Source organism: Poecilia reticulata, chromosome 17 (assembly GCF_904066995.2).
Source record: "Poecilia reticulata chromosome 17, P_reticulata-male-v2, whole genome shotgun sequence".
NCBI classification, from domain to species: Eukaryota; Metazoa; Chordata; class Actinopteri; order Cyprinodontiformes; family Poeciliidae; genus Poecilia; species Poecilia reticulata.
In genome coordinates, this window is record NC_088846.1 from 15693390 (window position 1) to 15718719 (window position 25330).

The 25330-nt window shown below is 40.1% G+C and overlaps 1 protein-coding gene across 1 annotated transcript; it reads right to left on the minus strand.

Annotated features, from left to right (window-relative positions):
* Positions 1-16481: 16481 nt before the first annotated feature.
* Positions 16482-19129, minus strand: glula (glutamate-ammonia ligase (glutamine synthase) a). The gene is made up of 7 exons (XM_008434109.3): positions 19016-19129; positions 18229-18416; positions 17962-18123; positions 17635-17781; positions 17433-17560; positions 17146-17345; positions 16482-17026 (listed from the first exon to the last, which is right to left on the minus strand). The coding sequence occupies exons 2-7, from the start codon at positions 18392-18394 to the stop codon at positions 16714-16716; spliced, it is 1116 nt and encodes a 371-aa protein (XP_008432331.1). The 5' UTR covers positions 18395-18416; positions 19016-19129; the 3' UTR covers positions 16482-16713.
* Between the last annotated feature and the right edge of the window lie 6201 nt (positions 19130-25330).

The following is a 25330-nucleotide window of genomic DNA, read 5'->3' on the forward strand; positions in this document are numbered from 1 at the left end:
ACTGAAAGAACAGCAAGGTTGACTACTGGTGACTGCTGAATTTGTGTTATGGAATTTCTGCTTCATTGAGACAATGGACACAATGTATTGAAAAACAATTGTTCATTTTATGAGTTTAAATTGTATGAAAACATTGATACATTCAGATAATAATTTGGATGAAATCTCCATAAAGTTGGGTATGAAATGTTCCCTCATTATATGAATAAATGACTGTCTGTGACTGTGTTTTTTTTTGTTTGTTTTTTTAGAAATGGCACAATAACCCTAACTTATTGAAAAAACATTATCCAATAAAAAATTATTAAATCAGTTTGATGAGAACAACAATTGGGAACTGACCAAAAGCTACAAGATGGTCAGAGCAAAGATGAACTGTTGAAGCGCAGTCAATGCTGGACATTCGCTTTGCACACACCCTTAAATCCCCTCCTGCTGCAGCAGTGAACGTCATGGTGATTTGTCGTGTGTGTGTGTGGTTTACAGCAGTACAGTAAACACACCAATCACGACAAAGAGGAACAACTACTATGAGTTCACGGGAAGAGTAGGAGGAAATAATGCTTAATGAGGGAGTGCACTGTATCAGAACCGAGCAGGGAGAGTTTAATGTTTTAGTCAAACAGTACGTCCTTTCCACACGGCCTCCGACGATTCTTGTTCAAAACTATCCATCCTGCTCTCTAGCTGAAAAACCAGCTTCTGGAGATTGAGTTGTTAGGGCTGTTTGCTGCATAAGCAAACACACCCATGAATGCAGACCGAACACGCAATAGTTTCTCATCCAGAGGGAGGCAAAAAGAGAAGAAAGGGGTGGATGACATGAGGCTGACAACATAATCGTGCGATTTTCGTCATGCAGCAACTGCAACAATAAGAAAGGATTTTGCCACGTCAGACCTGTGACGCCACAGGCACAACCGTGCAAAGCTTTTAAGGCTATTTCTATTTTTAAACTATGAATATGAGAAATAATCTTACATCAAAGAGAATGCTATCAGTTCAACTTGACTGAATGTGTTTTCTGAGATTAAAAGCGATTCCTGTGAAAATTTAATTTTAAATTTTTTTTTATAACAGAGTCGTTTTATTCTAATGTATTGTGTTCAACATGGCCGTCTGTGTCATGTTACCTGTGTGACCACAGAACAAGTTTGTAAGACCAAGTTTGTAAGACCTCGGTACCAACTGACATAACAGGTTAGATGAATGAGTAAAAAACCCAGCAGCTGCAGACATAAATCTCATGTGTTCAACAAGGTAAATCATCTATTTGTAATCTGCTACCACATAGAAATGATTCATCCTGGAGATTATGTAACTATTGTGGAAGGGGTGATTTTAAGCAAAAGCAGTGTCAGAGTAAATTATGTTTCAAAATACGACCTCAACTTCTGTAATCATAGCTAATGTAACCCCTTCCAGTGTCATCAGAGTCTGTTTCAGTCCCAGGTTATTTGAGGTTTCTTGAAACTATTCAGGCTGCAGGCTGTTCTCGGATCCCCTGGGCTTGTTTAACTTGCTGAGCTGTTTGAAATGACGCACAGCTGGTGACACCTATTATGACTAACCAGGAAAAGATAAGACATTGTTTTTTTGTTTTTTTTCTCTTTCTCTTTTAACCAACACTCTGCACTCATGACGACTGCAAACTGCAAGCTGATGTGTGTTTCCTATAAAGATTCTGGTTTTCCCAGTCGATAATTTAATAGTTTAAATGTTTTTACATTGTTTTAATTGTGATCCTAGCGATTGGGAGGTTCACATGTTGCCCCAATTAAATTACAAAGGCAACAGTGAAACATTTGATCAATTCAAAAGTTCCAGGAACATTTAAGCCACACTGTCAACTTCAGCACCAGGTCCACTCAACAAAGGTTGTCGTATCTGGTTAATAAAGTCAAATCAAACAAAATGGAGATGAATTTTTGCCCAGTTGCACTGTTTTATGATTAGACCACCACAGACTGGTACACGCTTCCCTAAGTAAAAACACAACTGTCATATTCTATGTTATTGCTACAGACAATTTAAAGATGTCTTCATGGAAAGACTGACACACAGGGTTCTTCTTGTGTTTTAGGTGTCAAGTACACGAATGACATGGAAGGTGAGCAATTAAAGACAAAGCAGCTTTGTTTGCATTCTCTGTCTCACAGTCATCCTGTGAGCTTGAGGAGTTGCCTGCTCACCATAACAAACACCAGACCTTATCCAGGTTGTTTGCTTTACAGTCTTGAGTCCAGGTTCAATATCCGCTTCCATTGCGTTGTGTTTGCACGGGGAGGCAGAGCAGTGGCTCAAATTCATTTTAGTCTTTGAAATGGTTTTGCTCAACTTAACAAAAAGTTGAGAATATTTCTGTTCTGAGATACAATTAATATATCATCATGGATTTTTTTGTTAGCTATAGCAAGCAATATTGTTTTGTAAATTTAAATAAAGTTGAGTTCATAACCTAACACAACATAGCCCTGCAGCAAACAGAATTTGATCACCAGTTGTCAAAACATCTTCGGATCTGTCCAAATATTCTCACGCACCTTGTAAACTTCATGTGCACCACTGCAAACCTGTAACTTAAATATAACAGCATTCACCCTATTACTACATTTCTTAATCTCATTCAGTACTATGAAAATGCTTTGACCATCTGAGTCTGCTGGATGCTTTAACTCATGGCACTAACCAGTGATCTGGACACTTGGGGAAAGTCACAGGGCTTTGGAATTTAATTCCCAGATGGTCAACTGAGCTTCAAATTGATGCAAGAAAAGTTAATGACCTTGTGACCAAAAGGAAGAGTAAATGGCGGGGCCATGACGCAGGACAGCAAATGCTCATCTGATTGATCTCAGTATACATGTAGTTATTCAGAATAGGAGTAGATCAACACGAGACACATACTTTAGGCGCACGATAGGACTTAGCGTTAGACAAAATGTGTTATATTCTCAAAAGCTTAACATGTTTTTCAGTATGTTGTGGCAATATGGAAAAAAACGTGTGGTAGCCCTGCTGAGAGAAAGACATGTATTATAAGGAAGTGAGTACAGGAGGATTTAGAAAAAGAAATAGAAGTGTGGAGCTGATGCTGTTATATTAACAGCTTCTGAAGAGGACGGCGATATGTCTGAGATAATGTGGGCTGGGAGCGCTTTGATGAAAAGGACTTTGAGGGCTACCGTACTTCGGACCTCGTTGTCTATTGAGTAGCGCTTTACGGTAACTACCTACAGTTTCAACTGTAATATGATGTAAGGTGTTGGTAATAAAAGGGGTATGAGGCTACACTGATATCTTTATTGTATCAATAAAAATGTTATCTACCATGTTGAAAGTATGTAGTAAGTTTTAAAACATGCAAATGTCAGAGATCACTACAACACTGACTTCTACTGGCTAAATTAGGGTTAGAGTGCGGGTTTTGATGTCTTCCATGTTTTTATGTCTTTAATGTTTTTAATTTCTTCTTCTTTCTTTTCGACGTTTTAATGATGTAATGTTTTTTGTTTTTTTAATTTTTATTTTATTTATTTAATTTTTTTTAATCTCTCTCTTTCTCACTGATTATTTCTGTTTTTATTTTAATTATGTAAAGCACTTTGAAATGCCTTGCTGCTGAAATGTGCTATACAAATAAAATTTGATTGATTGATTGATTCTATTGATTGAATTATAGAGTCCTGATTGCCTTTTGGCTTCAGCAGCAAAGCTTGAAACTGATTATGCAGGTAAGAGACTTAATGTTAATTTTAATAGATTGTGTGGAACATCCTTGTGCAATGTAATATCAACAGTGTTAGCAGTGTTTGCAGTTTGAGTTCAGTATTAGAGTTTTAAGGATAAAACTTTGGCTCAGAAACTCGCTGTGCTACGAAATTCTATGAAACATCTGTAGAAGTGTTTGCTGTTTTTATAATAAGTACAGGATGAAGGACAGAAAAGCGAAGTTTTCAAATAATTTAATTGTTCATTACTGTGCTTATCTAATACATTAAGTCGGTATGTTTTTCTTTCCCTTATTGGACCAGTACTTTTCTATCCATGTAATATTCATTACTTGATTGCTTTTATTATTTGCACAGCAGTAGATAGCGACTGGCAGGAGCCGAGTCCAGGAAGCAAACAAGGAAAGGCCCTATAGCAGGTTAAAACAAGCCAAGAACATTTTGTGTCATGAGGAATCTTTTATGGTTTTAAGAAAAAAGCTTGCTTTTTGGTCATCTTTATGAGACTCTTTTTTTTACAGATCATAGAAGGACTAGATTGTTCAGCTTATCTCTAGGAGCTCTGAAAATTATCCCACTTGCAAAATTGGAAGTTGGCTGTCTGGTGTATAACTCTGTCTTATGACATAGATAAGTTTATGTCTCCGGAGATTTTATTGTTAACTTTTACCACCACATCAGCTGTTATAACTCTTTACCTCCACAAGCACCCTAGCACACACACACATTCTCACCCACGCACACGCACACGCACACACACACACACACACACACACACACACACGCAAGCACATATTGTAGGTTTTTCTACCTTCAAAGGGACCTAATATTGACTTCTATTCCTGTTTCATTCATTTCTATAGCCCAACCCTGATTCTACTCTAAACCTAACCCTACCCAGTAAATGCTTAATCCTAAATCTAACCTTAATTCAATTCACTCTATCATCCTGAATCTACTCCCTTTCCAAAAAAAACTAGCACATTTTCTTATGGGACTGGTCCAAAACGGAGCAGTCCGTCCTTACAACATTGTATTTGTTGGAAAACTTGTTCTTACACTGTAGCAAATACAAGGCCACACTTAAGTTAGCCTTGTTCTTTCCACACCGCCGATCATCCTCTCCACACAGACATGAATCTGTCTAGTCACTCGCGTGTGCACGCACACACACACGCGTACACGCACACACACACGCACTCACACACTCACACTCACCTGCTTTTTATGAGCTTTTTGGGGTGCATGACTGGGTCATTTCATGAAGTCTGACTCCTTTTTACATCCAGTCACGTCATCTGGCTCACTGTCTCGTTGTGATGGCTGCAGTTACAGCCACACAAATGTGGTAACATTCACTTTCACCACACGCAACAGGTTCACATTCACTCTCACTACAAATGGGTTCACCTCACTTATATTTGGGTTTCTTTAAGTCTAGGATTCAATTTACAGAATAACTGGTTTTTGTTTAGAAGGCAACACATGGCATTGTATTCTGGAATAAGTGCGCACATTTTAGTCTACATTGTTGTGTTTTGCTTGATTTAACCTTTGTTTGGTTTTGAGTTTCCTTAGGGCTGGCTGCTCCAATCCTTTAGGAGAGCAGAGAGGTGGAGATGGGGTGGAGCAAGCCAGCTGAGACTGCAAATTGGTTCATACCACTACTCATCATCCAGAGGGGGGGAATGGGATTTTTCTATGTTAGTTTCAGTTAGGTTTTTGTGTATATTCCCCTTAGTGTGTTGTATGTGGCCTGATCAGCCAGTATTTAAGTTTCCCCTTTTGTCTGTGTTAGTTAGGTCTGTTTGTTTGAGTTATTATGAGTTGATGTCTGTTACTTTGACCTCTTTTATGGGCCCAATTTTTGTCATTTTTTCTATTATTTACCCAAGTGTTGTTTGGGTTAAATAAAAAACAATTATTTTTGACTTAAAACTGGTGCCTGGCTGTTCCTTTACTGCTCGGTCCATCACAGTGGTGTCAGAAGTGGGATCTTGCAGTTAAAGGCACCAGTTATTTTTTTTTTGTAGCCCTCTCCCCTTACCAAGCCATGCAAAGAGCAGGAAGGAGTGCCAAAGGACAAAAAGGAGAACCTCAAAACCAGCCTGTCGGAATGGAGGAGCAAGTTGGAGAGGAAAATGGAGCCTCTGGAGGGGTGGATAGTAATGAGGGTAAGGAACCCACAATATCAGAAGTGATTTCCATTCTTCGTTCTCATATGGGCCAGCAGGAAGCCCAGGAAGCAAGACGAAGGGAGGAGTTTAATCGGCAGGAACAGCGCTTCAGAGCATTGCGACACCAATTTCAGCTGCTACAGGTGGAAGTGCAAGCGCGTACCAACCCTGCTCGTGAGCTTCAATTGGATGAGTCTCAACAATCTGATGTAGAATCAAATGAAGGTGATGAGCCCACCTGCTGTAATGATGAGCAAAGGCATGCTCCCTCAGGTCAGTTTTACACTCATGAACCGAGACTTGAAAAACTGACGGATGAGGATGACATTGAACATTTTCTAACAACATTTGAACGCATGGCTCTAGTTTGCCGGTGGAAAAAAGCAGATTGGGTTTTTTATCTGATTCCATTACTCACTGGCAGAGCAAGAGGTGCGTATGTTCACATGGATATGGATGACTCTTTGGAGTATGATAAAGTTAAAGAAGCTGTGCTTCAAAAGTACGACATTAATCCTGAAACATACAGATTGAGATTTCGATCATTGGAAGTAAAACCTGAGGAGAATCCAAAAGAATTGTATGCAAGATTGAAGGAGTTATATGGAAAATGGGTGATGCCAAGACAAAAACTGTGCATGAGGTTGGTGAAATAATCATTTTGGAACAATACTTAAGAATGCTGTCTCCTGAGTTGCAGATATGGATTAAAGAACATAACCCAAAGTCGGCTGCAGAGGCTGCACAGCTGGCTGACGTGTTTGTGGCAGCACGAAAAAAAGGACAACCCTGGAGTCAAAAAGCATGGAAAATGAGGGAGGTTGCAAGACCTGTTCCCCATTACCAAAGACAGGGGTGAGTAAACCTCTAAAGGTCCAGTCATTGAATGAACCATTAAGAGTCCCAGCCAAGACGGTGATTTGTTATCTGTGTGGGATGGAAGGACACACAAAACCAATGTGCCCGAAGAACTCCACAAAGATAACACAAATGTGTTTTGTGCCCAGACAAATGTGGACTCTAAAGTGGCGTTTGGTTTAAGGACGACCTCAATTGAAGTTGAGGGTAAACAATTAAAGGCACTCATTGACTCAGGAAGTACCCAAACCCTGGTGCACAGAGACTTTGTTCCAGCAAATAAAGTTAATGTGGAAACAATTCCTGTCCGCTGCATTCATGGGGATGAGTTGTCATATCAAACAGCAGACTTGTATATTAAAGTACAAGACCAACTTTATCTTCTAAATATTGGTGTGGCTGAGAATCTGCCATTTCCTGCAGTACTGGGTCAAGATCTGCCTGTATTATGTGATTTATTGAATTCCAGCAATATGTGCAATGTTGCATTAACCAGATTTCAAGCTAAAAGGAGAGAGGAGTTTATACAACCACTCTGCGCCTTGCCTTTTTATGATGCGGACCTGGAGACCACACCCGGGAAGTCTCGCAAGTCCCGCAGACAGCGACGGCAAGAGAAATTTCAACACACTGTTGTTAAATCACCTTTTAGCTCTGAGCCTGAGTTACCTTTGGGGTTTAAAATCCCCACGGACATCAGAGAAATGCAGCACAGGGATCCAGCTCTGACATCTTTATTTCAGAAAGCAGAGGGAAATACACGTCCTGAACGAGGTTTGAACGGCCTGGGGGAATTTTTTCTGAACGATGGCATCCTATATCGTCAGCAGGGGTCAGCAGGGCAGTTGGTGGTTCCTGAGCCAGTCCATAAGGTAGTGCTGTCTTTAGCACATTCCATTGCATGGGCTGGTCATCTTGGGCAGCACAAGACAATGGCCCGCATCAGAAAATATTTTGATTGGCCTGGAATACGATCTGATGTGGCTCTGTTCTGCAAAAGCTGCCCTCAGTGCCAAAAGTCTTCCCTAAGAATTCCCCCCAGAGCTCCTCTCCAGTCTTTACCAATCATCAACACCCCGTTTGAACGGCTGGGAATGGACATCGTTGGTCCCCTAGAAAGAAGTAAATCAGGTAATCGTTACATGTTGGTGATCCTGGATTATGCTACAAAGTATCCAGAGGTTTTTCCTTTGAAATCAATAAAAGCTAAAGCAGTTGCCTTCTGTCTCATACAGCTCTTCTCACGAGTTGGGTTTCCAACTGAAATTCTCACTGACTGTGGAACTAATTTTCTGTCCACTTTGTTGAAGCAGGTGTACCAACTCCTTGGAATTAAGAGCCTGAAGACCACTCCATACCATCCTCAGACAGATGGCCTGACAGAGCGCTTCAATCAGACCTTGAAGCAAATGTTGCGCAAGTTTGTCGATGAAACCGGTACAGACTGGGACCAGTGGCTACCTTACCTTCTCTTTGCATATAGAGAAGTGCCGCAGGCCTCTACTGGTTTTTCACCCTTTGAATTGCTGTATGGCTATGAGGTCCGGGGTCCCCTATCTCTGTTAAGGGAGACGTGGGAGGGTGACAAAGAAAGATCTCAAGCTGTAAATGTTGTCTCTTATGTTGTTCAGATGCGGGAACGACTGGAAAAGATGATGGCGTTGGCCCAAGCTCATAAGGAAGAAGCACAGAAACATCAGAAAAACTGGTATGACCAGTCGGCGCGCCAGAGGTCTTTCAGTCCTGGCCAGAAAGTGCTGGTGCTCCTTCCCAGTGCTGACAGTAAACTGTTGGCGAAATGGCAAGGTCCGTATGAAATCCAGAGCAAACTGGGGCAAACAACCTACAAGATTGCCATTCCAGATCAGCACCGTTCCACCAGAGTGCTCCATGTCAACCTGCTTAAAGAATGGGTGGAGAGGCCAAAGGCAGATGTTTTTCTTATTCAAGATGTGACAGAGGAGGAGGAAGAGGATAACCAGTACCTGCCAAAGCCCTCACCTCAATTACTGGTTCTGGACCACCTCTCGGAAGAAAGGCAGGCTCAGGTGAGAAATCTGTGCAACTCAAATATGTTTCAGGGAAATCCTGGTAAAACAGACCTTGTCCAGCATGACATAGTATTAAAAGATGGAGCGTCTGTGAGAAGGTTGAGTTACAGAATACCTGAGCGTCTGTTGGTTTCACTGAAAGAGGAAGTCGATCTGATGCTGTCACTCGGAATCATTGAACCATCAAGAAGCGAGTGGTGCCATCCAGTGGTTTTGGTGCCAAAGAAGGATGGCAGCATACGTTTCTGCATTGATTTCAGGTATTTGAATGGAATAACACAGTTTGATTCATATCCAGCTCCCCGCATTGATGACATGGTGGAGCGGATTGGGAAGGCCAGATATTTAACAACCATAGATCTCTGCAAGGGTTATTGGCAGGTACCTCTGACGGCACGGTCAAAAGAGCTTACTGCTTTCCGGACACCGTGGGGCCTGTTCCAGTTTAAAGTCATGCCCTTTGGACTACATGGTGCCCCGGCAACATTCCAGAGACTGATGGATCAGGTACTGTCTGACATGTCTGATTTTGCTGCAGCCTACCTTGATGACATAGTCATTTTCAGTTCTACCTGGGAAGATCACCTGAAATGTCTGGAGAAGGTGTTGGAGCGCCTCCAGTCTGCAGGGTTGACTATTAATCCAGCCAAGTGTGTGATTGCCAAAACTGAAACTGAGTACCTGGGGTTTGTTATAGGAAATGGAGTGATAAAGCCTCAAATAAATAAAATTACCGCTATAGAGGCCTGCCCTCTGCCTGAGACCAGAAAACAGTTAAGATCCTTTCTGGGTATGGCAGGGTTCTATCATCGTTTTATCCCTCATTTCTCGGCCAGGGCCGCGCTATTAACGGACCTCACTGGTTCCCGAAGCCCCATCAAGATCATCTGGACAGAGGAGGCCAAAACCGCTTTTCAAGACCTACGGCAATCTCTTAGTAAGAGTCCAGTCCTGCACAGCCCTGATTTTGAGAGATCTTTTATTCTACAGACTGATGCCTCTGAGAGAGGTTTGGGAGCTGTTCTGTTGCAGGGACCCCCTGGAGAGCGCCATCCAGTGGCTTTTATTAGCCGCAAGCTGTTTCCCAGGGAAGTACGATACTCAACCATTGAGAAAGAGGCACTGGCCATTAAATGGGCCCTGGATTCCTTCAAGTACTACCTTCTTGGCAGAGAGTTTACCTTAGAAACCGACCATAAAGCTCTCCAATGGATAGAGAAGATGAAAGATACTAATGGAAGGATTACGCGATGGTACCTTGCCATCCAACCATTTCGATTCACCATCCACCATATCCCAGGCAAGGACAACTGCATCGCAGACTGCCTCTCTCGCTGTCCCAGCGAGAGATCTGAAGAGGGGGAGTGTGTGATGGCTGCAGTTACAGCCACACAAATGTGGTAACATTCACTTTCACCACACGCAACAGGTTCACATTCACTCTCACTACAAATGGGTTCACCTCACTTATATTTGGGTTTCTTTAAGTCTAGGATTCAATTTACAGAATAACTGGTTTTTGTTTAGAAGGCAACACATGGCATTGTATTCTGGAATAAGTGCGCACATTTTAGTCTACATTGTTGTGTTTTGCTTGATTTAACCTTTGTTTGGTTTTGAGTTTCCTCAGGGCTGGCTGCTCCAATCCTTTAGGAGAGCAGAGAGGTGGAGATGGGGTGGAGCAAGCCAGCTGAGACTGCAAATTGGTTCATACCACTACTCATCATCCAGAGGGGGGGAATGGGATTTTTCTATGTTTGTTTCAGTTAGGTTTTTGTGTATATTCCCCTTAGTGTGTTGTATGTGGCCTGATCAGCCAGTATTTAAGTTTCCCCTTTTGTCTGTGTTAGTTAGGTCTGTTTGTTTGAGTTATTATGAGTTGATGTCTGTTACTTTGACCTCTTTTATGGGCCCAATTTTTGTCATTTTTTCTATTATTTACCCAAGTGTTGTTTGGGTTAAATAAAAACAATTATTTTTGACTTAAAACTGGTGCCTGGCTGTTCCTTTACTGCTCGGTCCATCACACTCGTGCAGCCATTAAAGCACCAAACCCATGACTCCACTCTAGGATTTTATAGAACTTGTGCAATTCAGGTTTTGCTTTGAGAACCGGCTGATTTTTAATATTAATATGATATAGCTTAACTTATGAAGTTTGGGACATTTGCAAAGTGTTTAGAATGGTACAGAATAGTCATCACATTTGGAGTTGTCTAAGACTTTTTGTTTGTTTGTTTGTTTCTTTGTCACCATATAAAATTTCCTTACCCATCATATTTATGCAGAAACATTTCATGAGACTGCAAATAACTCTAGAAATAACACAGAATAAACACAAACAGATCACAAGCAATCTTGTCCTGTTGTCCTAGAACATATCAGTAAAAGTTCAATGCTAAAGATGCTCCAATCAGAGCTTTTGTCTTATTTCCAATATGCAGCTTATCAACATTTGGACCTTCAGATACCTTTTTTTTTTCTTTCAAGTCTGGACTTTGACAAATCAAAATACTTTGATCTAAAATATTCTGCTGTAGATATCTGTATATTAGCGTAGGCTCGTTTCCTCGCTGGAAGATGAGCTTCCACTTCACTCTCACATCATTTACAGGCTTTGTTCTGGGATTTCCCTGTATTGATCTTCATCCGTCTGCCAAGTAACTCCGACCTGCTTCCTTGTTCTAGCAGAATAAAAAACGTGTCAATAGCGTCATGCTTCCACCACTATTTGTCATGGTGTGTTTAGAAGTACAATGCTTCAATATTTTTATTTTTTCACATTAAAATTGGTGTTTATATATATATATATATATATATATATATATATATATATATATATATATATATATATATATATATATATATATATATATATATATAAAATAAAGTGAACACTTAAGCACTTAAGTGAACACTTAAGTGTTCCCTTTACTTTTTTTTTTGAGCAGTATATATATATGTGAATCATTTTTCTTCACAACTCTGCATGGCTTTTTTAGTGAAGGTGTCTTTTTATGAAAGGGAAAATAACCAAGAAACTGGACTTGTAGTGTAGTGAGGGTCATCCTTTGTGGTCATCCTTTGTGGTGTTAATTGAAGGGATGGCCCCTGAAGATGAACCAGCAGGATTTTGTCGGGGGAAGGGAGGACGACTTGCGGAGGCACTGGAATCTGGCCATTCACGCTATTCAAGTCCTGAGAGCACTAACTGTGGTGAAACTGGAAAGAAGGGCTTGTGACTGGAACAATTAATGAACAGAGAATGTCAAAGGTCCCGAAGGTTAATTTCAGATTCCATGGACAACAGATAATTTGTTTTAGTAACAAAGCGAAACAAAAGCACAAAAATGTTTGGTTGGCTGATTGCGTTATTCAAAGGTTATTCAAGTGTAAGGAGTTTAAATTTGGCCTTGTAGTCCAAGCTGGTCATTGAAAACTGTGCCAGAACATGTAGTCAACACCGTTTTTATTTTTTTAATCCTTTAAATACAGTAGATTTCCTTCTTCTCTTTACCTCTGTTTCACCTTATTTACTAAAAAATAACATGTCTGATCCCCTTGTCTCTACATATCCAGAAACAAAGGTAGACTGTTTCTGAGCTGCAAGCGATGCGTTCAAAACTGTGTCACTATGCCACGGAAAACAAAGGACCAATCACAGCCCAGGTAGGGATGAGAGGCTAGACAGCATTTATCTTCAACTCTGTCATGCTTTACCACTCAGCCAATCTGGATCCCCTTATCTTACAAGATCTGCTTGCTTCATATTAGTGACTCAAACAGATTGTATGTCTTAAACAATTTGTTTCTGCTTTTGCAGACAAGTTTTTGTAAGAAATCGTAAGAGCAAGTATGCATAGATTCAGTTTGGGTTGAAAATACATTTGAGAATAAGTTTTTTTTTCCATCAGAGATTCAGCCTAAACATATGTTTTCCAATTTAATAAATCCAACATTTTCTATTTTATATAAAACAGATCTGAGCCCTAATTTAGGAATCTCTCATCTCCTCCTTGTTTCCTGCTCCGCATTAGGATTCTTTATGCTTTTCATTAAGACGTGAGCCATGAAAAATCCCCACACTGTATATTTTTGCAAGAAAACAATCTGGAGACAATTTTTTTCTTTCAAAGCTGTTCTGCAAATTTCATCACTCCCTCATGCTCTACGAGTCATGACTTTACTGTGCAGACCTCCTCCTCTGCTCCAGAGAAGAGCCCATTTCTGGTTTGAACCAGTGTGATTTGTTACACAACCCAGCAGTGGCAAGGCAGAGGCTTTGGTGGACTTACTGGCAAGGACGTTACAACACTTACGATGTAAAAAGTCTTCATTTAATCACATTTTTGTGCATACAATATTCTGTATGTTTTGTCCAAAATCGTTTAATTTATATGCAGGATTTTTCAAAGATTATGGGTGTTTGATGCAGTAGTGTGAATGAGTGCAAACTAACTTAAATCTTAAAGCTGTATATGACCTAGAGGTGTATTGTGCAGCTCCGCTTATTAGACCCCATTTCATGTTTTTCCTCCTTACATAATCTCAATGTTTTTTTGTGTTTTTTTTTCCCAGCCACGATCCAGCCTGTACATTCCGGTGGTTGTCATAGCAACAGGGCAGCATCCCTCTCCATCCTTTGTCCAGTGTCTCCCCCGTTCGTTTGAGCTTCCCAGGCAGAGAGAGGCTTGGATTCTGCATGCAAATAGAACCCCCTTATTTCGGCTTCAAAAGCGAGGAAGCGGAAAGATTTTACTTGGTGACTGAATGTCAGCGAGCCGCTTTCACAGATCGTCGCAGGGTGGTGATCCCCACATCCTGGGTTGGCGGCTACAGCACCCGAGTGGTAAACAAGGGGGGACAGTTCTGCCGACAGAGAGCCAAGAGCAACAGTTTTGAATCTAAAAAAAGAGATGTTATTTGAAAGCTGCCATTTCATGCTTTCATGCACACAAAAACATGAGCACAGATGACACGATGGCTTAAGAAAAGTGGACATTGTGTCCCTCTATACCTTTTACCCTGGAAGTTACACTGGGAAAACTGGCCTGACAGTGGCTTGTAGTGGTTAGATTCAAGGCTTGGGTTCTGGTTCACACACTCCCTGATCACTTTGCTTTTAACATAAATGGTCATTCTGCCAAGAACACGGAGCAACTTCTTTGCACTCAAGCATCTTAGATGTAGGTTCTTACCAGAACTATTTACCTGGTAAGAAATACAAAATATCCAGAGCGGCAGTAAGCAGCAGACAAAGTGTGTTGATAATATCAGAGGTGAATAGGCCGGAGACTGTAGAAACAGTAGCTCAAAACGCTGCTTGTCACAACTGAGTGAAAGTCCATCTCTGAACACACACATTGAACTTTGAAGCAGATGGGAGACAACAGAAGAAAAACACACCAGATGCTGCTCCTGTCTGCCTGGTCTGACAAGTCTTTGACGTAAACAACATGAAAACATGGATCCACCCTTCCTTGTGTCAATGGTTCAGGCTGACAGTGGATGCTCAGTGATTTGGAAAAGTTATCTTAGCATATTTCCTTAGAACCAGTCGATCATTGTTTGAACGCTTTAGTCATTTTATGACCACAGTGAACCCACCTTCTGATGGTTACGTCCAACAGGACAATGCATGACCTCACAAATAATCTCAAACTGGTTTTTTGACATACGTTCACAGCCGCCATGCTCACCAAATTTCCATCTGATAGAGCAACTACATCACTGGGACCTGGTGGAATGCAGAATATGCATTATGGATGCACAGCTAAACACATCTGAAGCAATTAGGTGATAATATCTTGTCAACAAAGACTTACATGCTACAGACACAATTTTAAATATTTACTACAAAAAATTGAAGGCAGAAGAGAGTCCAACCTGTAACTAGGAAGATGTGCTTAATAAAGTGGCCACCTAGAGTATAATCTTTGTCAGAGTCTACATTTAATTTTGCTGTTTTTTTTTCCCCTCCATGGGTGAGTTTACAATGTCCACTTTGACCCCGTCTATTTTGAACCTGCACTGTATTACGGCATGTTAGCTTGGAGCTCAGGGTAATGCCTGTTTGTTCAGGCACATGTGTGTGCAGATAGTCTGGGAATTCAGCAAAGCCATGTACACAACAGATGAAGGGTAGAACAAGGTTTATGATTTAAAGAACAGCAGCAACAACAACAAAAAAGCTAGAGAACAGCTTTTTTCAGTCTTTTTTTCGGTCCAGCTCTCATTCCTCACACAGGAACCAGCCCTTCATTTTGAGATTAGTTTGTTGCAGTGAGAGAGCCAATCAGTGCACTAACAACTTTATGTTGTGAAGCAGCTGGGATCTAGGTGAAAGGTCTCAGAAACAAACTCAGTGGCCCTTCCCCCTGGAAGGGAGAGCACAGCAGAAATGCATATTTATGTCTCGTGCAAGCATGAAAAAATAAATTCTCACCAAAGTCCAACACCAGCTAACGGATGCAAGGACACAGAGTACTCAGGTACTTATTTAGCTTAGACTTTGTAATTCCTGAAGAAATCCCGTGCTAGAAATACAGATATCTGTAATACTGAAAGTTAAAACCAGGTCACAGGCAAAGTCAGAGACGTCACCCCTAACAATGAGTGAAAAGGAGTTTTGACAGAACCGACGGGGATATTGTCCTCAGGCCATTGCATTGAAAGAGCCTAATAACTATGAGTGCCTCACTATCCAGTTTCCGCCCACAGGAGACAGAAGAAAAACAACCTTGAGAACAAAGCTGGCGTTGGAACGGTTGGTTAGATATATGCCAAGCTGAGACCACAGAACGTTTTTGGCATATGAGAAGGTACAACCTGCTAAACTGGACTTGTTACCATTGGGTGCATTTCATTTTGCTGTTCCGTTTAGTTTCTTATGATCCTTCAGCATGGGATGTTTGAAGTGTTTCAGCAAATTAGAGCAGATACTCTGCAATCTGCAGACCAGCCTGCATCTCTCTAGATGGCTACTTGAGACCAGTTTTCCTTTTTGTCCGTCATGTCCAACAGAATGGATGCTTCACTGTCAGCTTTGCTAAAAAAAAAAGTAAATTTTCTAAATCCTCATTTAAACAAAAAAAAAAAAGTGAATCTTGCCTCACTTAAAATATTTATGCAATGCATCATTAAGTCTTGCCATCTGCATGAGCAAATCCCAAATAAGACAATTTAATACAAGACTCAAACACACATATTTGTGATAAAAATAAATGTTTTAAATGCATCAATAAAAATCACCAGGTTCAGTAAACTTGATGTTTTACCAAAACGGGTGCATTACAATATATCGCAGTTAAAAGGATAAAACTCCTTGAGGAAACTTTACAAATGGCATTATGGAAAGGGCCACCACTTTATAACAACTCATGTCTGGGACATCTACAAGTGTACCATACAAGTTGACCAAAATGTGCCAGAATTTGAGGACAAACTTTTTTTTTTTAAAAACCAGACACTTCATAGAATGAGAACATTAGTAACATTGAGGACTGGATAGTCAGGTCAACACATTAACAGCACAAGAACTAGTCACATTTATTAATTTTACACAAGTTGTCCAGCCTTAGCTGCCCTACTCTGCAATGTCCTTGTGCTTTAGTTTGTTTTAGTCTCAGACAGACAAAGAGGAAATGATATGGCATGGGCTAAGAACAGTGTTACAAAAGCCAATCCCTGTTTAATGACACAAGGAGAGGTGTACCCTGACATCACCAGCTCACAACTACCAAATATCTCATTACCTTGTTTCAAGTTGACCAGCCAACTTTAAACCATTAGCATTGTAAGTTAAAAATCATCTTAGTGGGAGAAAAAAAAAATACAGTACTAGTATATTTTAAAGAAATTTGGGAGGGCGGTAAAAGTCAGTCGGAGTTGCGGGTTTTAGTAATCCGTCGGTTCCTCGCCCTCTTCACTCAGCAGACAAGTGCGGATCAGAGCCTCGGTCACGCCGTATGGATCACAGTTGGCTGACGGGCGTCGGTCTTCAAAGTAGCCCCTCTTCTCCTGTCCGACGCTGCGGGGAATGCGAATGCTGGCGCCACGGTTGGCTACGCCTGCGGAGAATTCATGAATGTTTGACGTTTCGTGGTGGCCAGTGAGGCGGCGGGCGTTGTCGAGACCCCCTTTAGGATCGTAGGCACGTATGTGGTACTCATGACGCTTTCCGAGCTTCTCAATGGACTCTTCAATAGCTCTGAAAGCAGAACGGCAACATGAGTGTCGGATATAGCAAACAACTTTACAACTACTCAAAAAAAAAAAAAAAAAAAAAAAAAAAAAAAAAAAAGGGTACAAGTCGTCTTTGCAACTCACTTTAGTCCACCGTCTTCCCTCATTTCTTTTGTGCTGAAGTTTGTATGGCAGCCTGCGCCGTTCCAGTTTCCTGGGATGGGCTTGGGGTCGAACGATGCCACAACACCAAAGTCTTCGCAGACACGGTGCAAGATGAAGCGCGCCACCCACAGATGATCGCCCATGTCAATCCCCTCACATGGTCCAACCTGAAACTCCCACTGAAACACACAAGCAAACAATCATTCCATAACCCAGTGGGAAAACCAAGACAAATGTCAAAGCACACATTGGGCTCATATCAATACCTGGGCAGGCATCACTTCTGCATTTGTTCCACAGATGTTGACTCCGGCATACAAACATGCTCTGTAATGAGCCTCTACAATATCCCTGCCATAGGCTTTGTCAGCTCCAACTCCACAGTAATATGGACCTACAAAGATAAAAAGTGTTAAGATATACAATGTTGCCTTCATGCAGACAGAACTAAGCAGACCACTTGCTCACCTTGTGGTCCAGGAAAGCCATTGGACGGCCAGCCAAAGGGATGTCCATCTGTGCCCAGTATGGTGTACTCCTGCTCCATGCCAAACCAGGGATGCTGGTCTCCCACCATCTCCATCACCTTCTTACATGTGATGCGAAGGTTGGTTTCTACAGAAAGGAAATTTGGGTTGAGCAAATTATTCAACTTTTATATTCACACAATTCAAACAGCATTTACAGACCAAGTTGCTTAATGTTGGGTCCTCTAAATGTATAAAAAAAAAAAAAAGATCAGCTTTGTACAAGTCATTATAAACAATTTTATGATTATTATACTGGCTTACTAACCAGCAGGTTTGCGGTTGTACTTCTGGACTTCACACAGGACCAGCTTGTTGGGATCTTTGCGGAACGGATCGCGAAACATGGCAGCAGGAATCAGATACATGTCGCTGTTGGAACCTTCTGCCTGGTAGGTACTGGAGCCATCAAAGTTCCACTCAGGGAGATCTGCAAGAAAATAAGAGCAACTATTACACTTTGTCATACTTCGATTGGGGCCACTGGGTTCATTGTGTACAGCTGCTTCTATAGATTCATAAACCCGACACTTACCTTCAATACTTTTGGGCTCAAAATCAAGAGTTCTTGTTTTGCACCGGAGCCCCTCTCCTGTTCCATCAACCCAAATGTACATGGCCTGGACTTTATCCCCCTGGGGGAGTTCCATGTACTGATGCTTGATGGTTTTACTCAAGCTGGCGCTGGCGGACGTGGCCATCTTAACTGATACTATAACACACCTGAGAGTGCGAGGAGCAGAGAGTAAATATGTGAGATGGATCACATGTTGCGTAACTAGCTGGGCTTAGGGGAGGGGGGCGCAAAAGCAGCACCATTGTTATTTTGATTTTCTAGAAGGGGAGGTGAGGGGGATGGTTGGAAAACATGCTGAGGATGTGGAAGGAAAAAAAAAAACAACCATTTCCAGTTTTATCCGCGTGGTGAACAAAAGAAGGGGCTATTTTCTCACACGGATGCCGACTAATAAATTTAGGACGGAGACGAAAACAGCGCAAATAAGATAACTCGCAGAAAATCCATTTTAACTGTACCGCATCTTGTTGCTACCATCATGGTTACTATTGTTGACTGCAAGAGGGTGACATGATTACATCATTCCCTTCTTGCTTAAAATCAAATACTAATAACTAATAAGCATACAGTGGAAGTCTAAAACACCGAAACAGACCCGATACCCTCTGCTACAGCACAGAAAACAAGTTGAATAAAAACTACCGAAATAAAACATGCAAATTGAAAAGTCTTCCGCAGTTTCAACTTCCCATTTTGACTAATTAAACAAGACTGCCGAATAAGAGGAAGAAAGGTGTAAACATACCTGGAGAAACAAGAAAATTGAAATAAAAACTAAAGGACTTGCAGGTCCAAAGTGTGCTTCGATGATGGTTCTTTAGTATCTCTCTCATTCTCCGGTACCACCGCTAAAGATCGAGCTACTTTTATAAGAGCAGGAGCTGGGACGCCTCACTTCTTTGATTGGTCAACTGGGCGGAGCGAGCGCGGGAGAGGAGGGCACGCCGCTCCTTGATTGGACAGCCTCAAGGCTCCCTAGCAGCACCTGAACTATTATCTCTGCTCAGGGAGTGAGCTCTCTTCTTATGAAGAAACTCAATCTAAAGGGATAAACTGGGAACAAAAAGATAAGTGTCTGGTATTCGGTGCCGAGAACAGATCGTGGAACAAAATGTCCAGCTGCAGGTTCAGTGCTGTCCACTTTAGGATTTGATGAATCCAAGGCGACACCGTGTGGTAGATATTAGTATGACAGCGTTTTGCTTTTTAATTAAAGGTTATATAATGAAAGCTATAGAAACGTAAGGGTTCAATTAACTTTTTATAACACGAATATGAGAATAATAATTAAAAAAAAACATAAGATGAATTAATACATTCGTCTAAAAAAGATATCTGTCATATACTTTACTTTATCATCTTGTATAGAGATGCACTGATTAGTGTTTTCCCCAAATGATACCAGTTTCTGGTTGTATTTGAGGTCTGATTTTGACTTCTGTTTTATTTTTTGTCCACGTAAAATGAAAGACATGCCTTGTAAGTACGTTGATGGTGATAGTAATTTTGTGTCTTAATTAGAATACATGTTAAACTTGTGTTCCTCACTTTAGTTTGTATTAAACTCAAAAGAAGCTATTAGAAGTGCATGGTCTTGTATGGTGCATTCATTGACATTCAAAAGGTTTAACAATTCATAATTATTTTTCTCACAAGACTTTGATTTTCTGTGTGTGGAGATTTTTAACCGTTCTTAAATGATTTATATGCATAACTGCTGTTCACATGCTTTCTTATAAACATATGAAGATTCAAACTCTCCACCAGGTACACAAAATATTTTGTGAACTAATAAGTATTTTCAACACCTATCCCATTACGTGGAGCAAGTGCCATTCCTCAAAGACAACAAACGGCGCTTTTTGGCTGTTTTATACTGTTTAATCAGAGGTAAAGAACATTAAATTTAAGTTGCAGACACTGTTTCTTTCAAAACTTCAAATGGAAGATGGTCCTATTAGGAATCAAGAAGAATCAGGTGTTAATGTTACCATGTACCAGGATGAGTAAAGAGACTTTGCACACACATACTGTATTTTAGGTAAACACAAGTCATTTGTCATATGTTACTTAATTGCTTTAATTTAGTGCTGTTTTTGGTTGAGGATTCATTTTGCCCTTCCACTAGAACTTGTTACTTTTACTTAGCTTAAAAATACCCCCATAAATGGCAGGAGTGTGATTGCTGTGAAATAAATGTTTCCTGTAGACCAGTGTTTCTAAACCCTGGTCCTCCAGGCACACTGACCTGCATGTTTTAGATGTTCCCCTGCTTCAACACACCCTATTCAGATGATTGCAATTCAGCAAAACCCTGTTAACCAGCCATCAATTGAAATCATGTGTGCTGAAGCAGGGAAATGCCTAAAACATGTAGGGTAGTGTGCCTTGAGGACCGGGGTTGAAAAGCACTGCTGTAGACAACTGGAGCAGAAAAAAAAAAAAACAAACAGTATAAACAAATTGCTTGACTGGTCAGCTTATCGTGCGTGATCAAAACCCACATAACAAAATTTCTGACTAATCTCACAAGTAAAACTTCTGCAGCAAGGCCATGACTCTGTTTAGCCAAACTTCTTCTGTAGCTGAAAAAATTGAGGTTAAAAATCAAGAAAGGGCAATTTGACTCCCTCCACACGAGTTATACGATGAGTTAGAATGGACCATCACTGGTTCTGAGTTTGCTAAGCACAGAACCAGACATATCTGGTCAACATTTCTGCTTCCTCTCAGTCTGTATCCCTCTGGTTGTACTCTGCCCTGGATTCAAAGTGGGGAATTCACCACACTAATTTATCTTTTCTATTTACATGAAAGCACATTTGCTTATTTTAAACAGAGGTAGTTGTAAGCAAATCATGACTGTCCCATATATCTCTAGTTTTTTTAAGTGTTTTCACCATACTTACTGGTGTCTCTCAAAGGGGATTTTACACTTAGCTTTTAATACAGTGCCACCTGCTGGACTGAGTGCATCAGAGCAGTGATGAAGATGAGACTAAATTCCAGAAGTTGTCAAAGTACAACCTAAGACTAGTGTTCAAAAATAGCTGTGCAGCACCTCTTTAACTTTTTCACTTGTTGGGTTTCTTGTCTAAAATAGAGAGAAATAAGCATATAGGGAGCACATGTCAGACCTACCACACACTACAGTACAGCCTCTTGGCTCTTACTCCTTCACACACTAACTAAATACAAGGTTAAAATAAAATTTCGTACATATACTTTTAATTTTACACGTGTTCGTCTTATAGCAGTACTTGCAGGTAGTGGCAATTGCCGCTGACTCATGTTTGTCCACATAAGTTTAAACAGATGTTTGTTCAAAAATATGTATCATTGCAAAAAGAGTCAAGACGACAATGCGATTCACCTTTTTGATTGTCCTTGTGGTTTAGCTTTGCATAGTAGTTCTGCGTACCAAACCTTTTACCAGATTGATTTGAAATGGTTAGCAGTTGACACCACTATCTCTTGAGTGGCATGCTTGATTTCAAATTCTGCAAATAATATTTTCAAAAAATCAAACTCTGCATTTATAGAGTCAAGGTATCACGAGAACAGAGCCTGTCTGACAACATGAAGTTGGCAAAAAGACTTAAAAAAAGCAACATATCGAGCCCTGACCCAGGGTACAAAACAAAGTCGCTGATATTTATCAGCCTGGAAAGAGTTCCAAAGTAATTTCTAAAGCAAGGAGACTCCAGTGAACCACAGAAACATGGTTTACTATGTCATGAAACAAGGTGGTCCTTCTTCGAGTACTTCAGCAAGCCGTGACTGGACTTTCTTTTTTTGTTTGTTTTGCTTCTGTGCAGAGGTTTTCCCTCATTTCTGATAATGAAGTGGGGTTGTCACTGGCTTATAATCCATGGTTGGAACAATGGCGCTGATAAGATCATCAGAGTGATGTAAACAGCTGACCGACTCTTCTGCCCTCTGAGTCAACTGGGTCAATCATCGTTGAGCTGTTTGAAAATTTCAGACAACTGTTCATTCGCCTAATCCCATGTTGTAACACATTACAAGAAATGAAGACGATTACCTAATTGAGAGGAGAAATGTCTTCATGGCATGTAAAGGATTGTTTTATGTTTTCCCCTTTAAAAAAATTAATAAATTAGATCAGAAGCAACACATCGCTGCTCTAAAGCTCTCTTGTTGGAAACTGTGACTTTTTGTGTGTACTCGCGCAGACAAAATATGTCGAGCCGACACAGATTAGTCAGTGTCAAATCTGCCTGAGGGCATGGTGCAAGCTGCTTCACCAGTCTGCTGGGAGTTTTCTGTCATGTGAAACCTAATATTTAAAGAGGATAACCAACCCATGCTAAAGAATTCATGTGGGAGGAAACATGGCAAACAAAAGGATTTTGTTCTACAAGCTTGCTGATATTTTTGTTCTGTAAAATACACACACGATAAAGGCATTATTGAAGAAAAGATTCTAAACATTATTAGGAAAAATACCAAGAGCATTTTATTGCTTTGGAAGGTAAAAAAAAAAAAAAAAAAGTATTTAAAGTTAAATATTAGCTCCAAAATGAATGAGGTTTTAGTGTGTTTTGAGTGTGAGATAATGTATCGAGTACTTATATGTATGTTTACATCTTATGAATTTTGATTGCTTTTGTGAGTGCAAAGTTAAATATCTCATCTGATCTTTTATTGTATGTTAAACCATCCCTGCATCTCCATTGCAGCCACAAGCAAGCATTTAGTTACATCAGTTGAAACATATAAATCATTATTCGTGAAAAAAATAACTGAACGTTTTCAACAAGCAGTCGGTGTTGCAAACATCTGAAAGCCAATAAACATCTTTCTGCAAAGCTGTAAATCTTTGGATGTGGGTGAGGGAAGATTGTTTGTTGTGTCTAATTTGCTTCAATTGTTTAAAAATCTTTCATCTAATTGACTAAGCTGAGAATGATTGTTTTATTAAAACGCCTAAACCACCTCCCTGACTCTTGGAGATCGGTGCTGTAGATGTTTAAACCTGGACACGTCGCCGCTTAGAGAGAGGACCTGCTGATACTGCGAGAATCTGACGTGAGTGTTTTTACAAGTCTTATCACACAGTGTGCATGATGTGATTACTCTCACTAAGTGAAGGACGAAGCGTGTTTTGCGAAGTTGTAACTATTTAGTGGCAACATGTTGAATAAGATTGTTCTTCATGGAAACTTTTCACATGTAGCCGTCTTATTTTTCGTGCTACAATTTGTGCAGCGTGCAAAACTGAAGTAATGAAAATAAGCTGTCAGGATAAAGTAGTCAAGACACACGAGGTTTGATTCACATTATTTTGGATTTAGCAAAATAAGAATAAAGTCAGAATTCTGAGAATAAAGTCAGAATTCTGAGATTAAAGTCAGAATTCTGACTTTAATTCTGAGATTGAAGTCAGAATTCTGACTTTTTTCTCAAAATTCTGAGATTAAAGTCAGAACTGTTTTATTTTTTTTCTCCCAGTGGCCCTAATCCTCTTCCGTACTTTTTGTTCAAATATTGTCATAGTTGTTTGATTTCTGCTCAATTTAGCCTCAAGATTGTCAGTCATTGAAATTAGAGAAACCAAAATGCAGTAATTTTATATTCCAGCAGAGGGCAGCAGCTACTAACGTTAAATTTAACAGGGGACATTTTGATCTTGTCGAGAAGTTTAAAGACTGAACTCGCCATTTAGATTAAATTATTTTTGAAAAACAAACTGTTTTATCCAAGTCTAACAGAAAGGGAACTCTGAATTAACCTGGTTCAGATTAGTTGTTTCCTCTGCCACTCAGGATTATTGATTTTTCACATTTTCATCTTCTTTCGTTGTAGTCCTGACTTGAATCTCTCGCTCTGTGCAGAATGAGCGGTGTGATGGTTGCACCTCCACCCTACTCATTCTCTTCACAAGTAGGCTCTAACCTCTGCGTTCTCTCCACTGACATACATCTTCTCATCCTCTAAGACACAGGACAACACTCCACCTTAAAAATTAATAAAGCTGACCACACACTTGTCACCATTTCATTGTCCAGCATGTCCTCTGTTACTCATCAGTCCAGTTGTAAATAAGGCCAGCCTCCAGGGATCATGTTCCTCTAAAGCTCCTTCACAGAATTTCATGAGGTTTGTGAAGAAGTAAACAATTCACAAACACACATGGCAGTATTAAAAACTGTTAATATTTTTAAAATAAAAATCAACAAGAGTCAAAAGATGCACATTCCCAGACATTCTTGCTTTTATTCTCTCTGCCATGTAGCAGTGAGGTTGAAAGCAGAGCAGCATGAAACATCATGGGTTATATTTAATCCAGACTCGCTGTTCTTTGGGGATAATAACTTTTTTGCTCCATTCCAGGACTTGTCTGTCATCTTGACATGGCAATATCTCCCGACTCCACTGTTTCATAGTCAGTTTCATTTATTTCCAAACACCATTTTACACCCTGCTGGCTTTAACTAGGTATTATACAGCGAGTGGGGAGTGTGCTGCAGATTGAATAGTGACAGAGACAACAATGTTTCTAGTGAAAAATAAGAGAATAATGGAACTTACAGACTTTATAACTAAAAAAGTGAATATTTTGTGTCATTCTGACCCCATACTGCTTTTATTCAATGTGTGTATTTTATTTTATTTTATTTTATTTTGAATGACTGGTGGATTTATAATCACCAAATTCATGTCAGATTGTAAATTGATTTATTGATTATATTGCTGTGTTTTGCATCCTTGTGTCGCTTTTTCCTTCCTATTTATTAAATACATTTTATTATATAAAGAATTTAATGATCAGCTGGTAAAATTTTGTAGGTGCTGGAAATAAAGAATTTAAAAGCAGTGTAAAAATCAGTTCAGAATTTGAATTTCCATGAAATCTGTAGGCAGTAATTATTAAATAATCTATTTTTTTCTCTAAGATGAAATCCAGGTTGTTTAATTTGGTAAATGCTTAGTTGACTGAAACTGGAAGATCCTATTTTGGAGCTGTTTAGTAGAAAAGGACACATAACATGGTAATACGCATCTATTAACTGAGCTTTAATCGAGCAGCTGGATC

Excerpts from the sequence above, each read along its gene's own strand:
- glula (XM_008434109.3), bottom strand. The coding sequence starts at position 18,394 with ATGGCCACGTCCGCCAGCGCCAGCTTGAGTAAAACCATCAAGCATCAG. Across the intron at positions 17,346-17,432 it reads CAGAAGTGATGCCTGCCCAG|TGGGAGTTTCAGGTTGGACC; the intron begins GTATTGATATGA and ends TGTGTGTTTCAG. Across the intron at positions 17,027-17,145 it reads AGGGAAGACGGTGGACTAAA|AGCTATTGAAGAGTCCATTG; the intron begins GTGAGTTGCAAA and ends TTCTGCTTTCAG.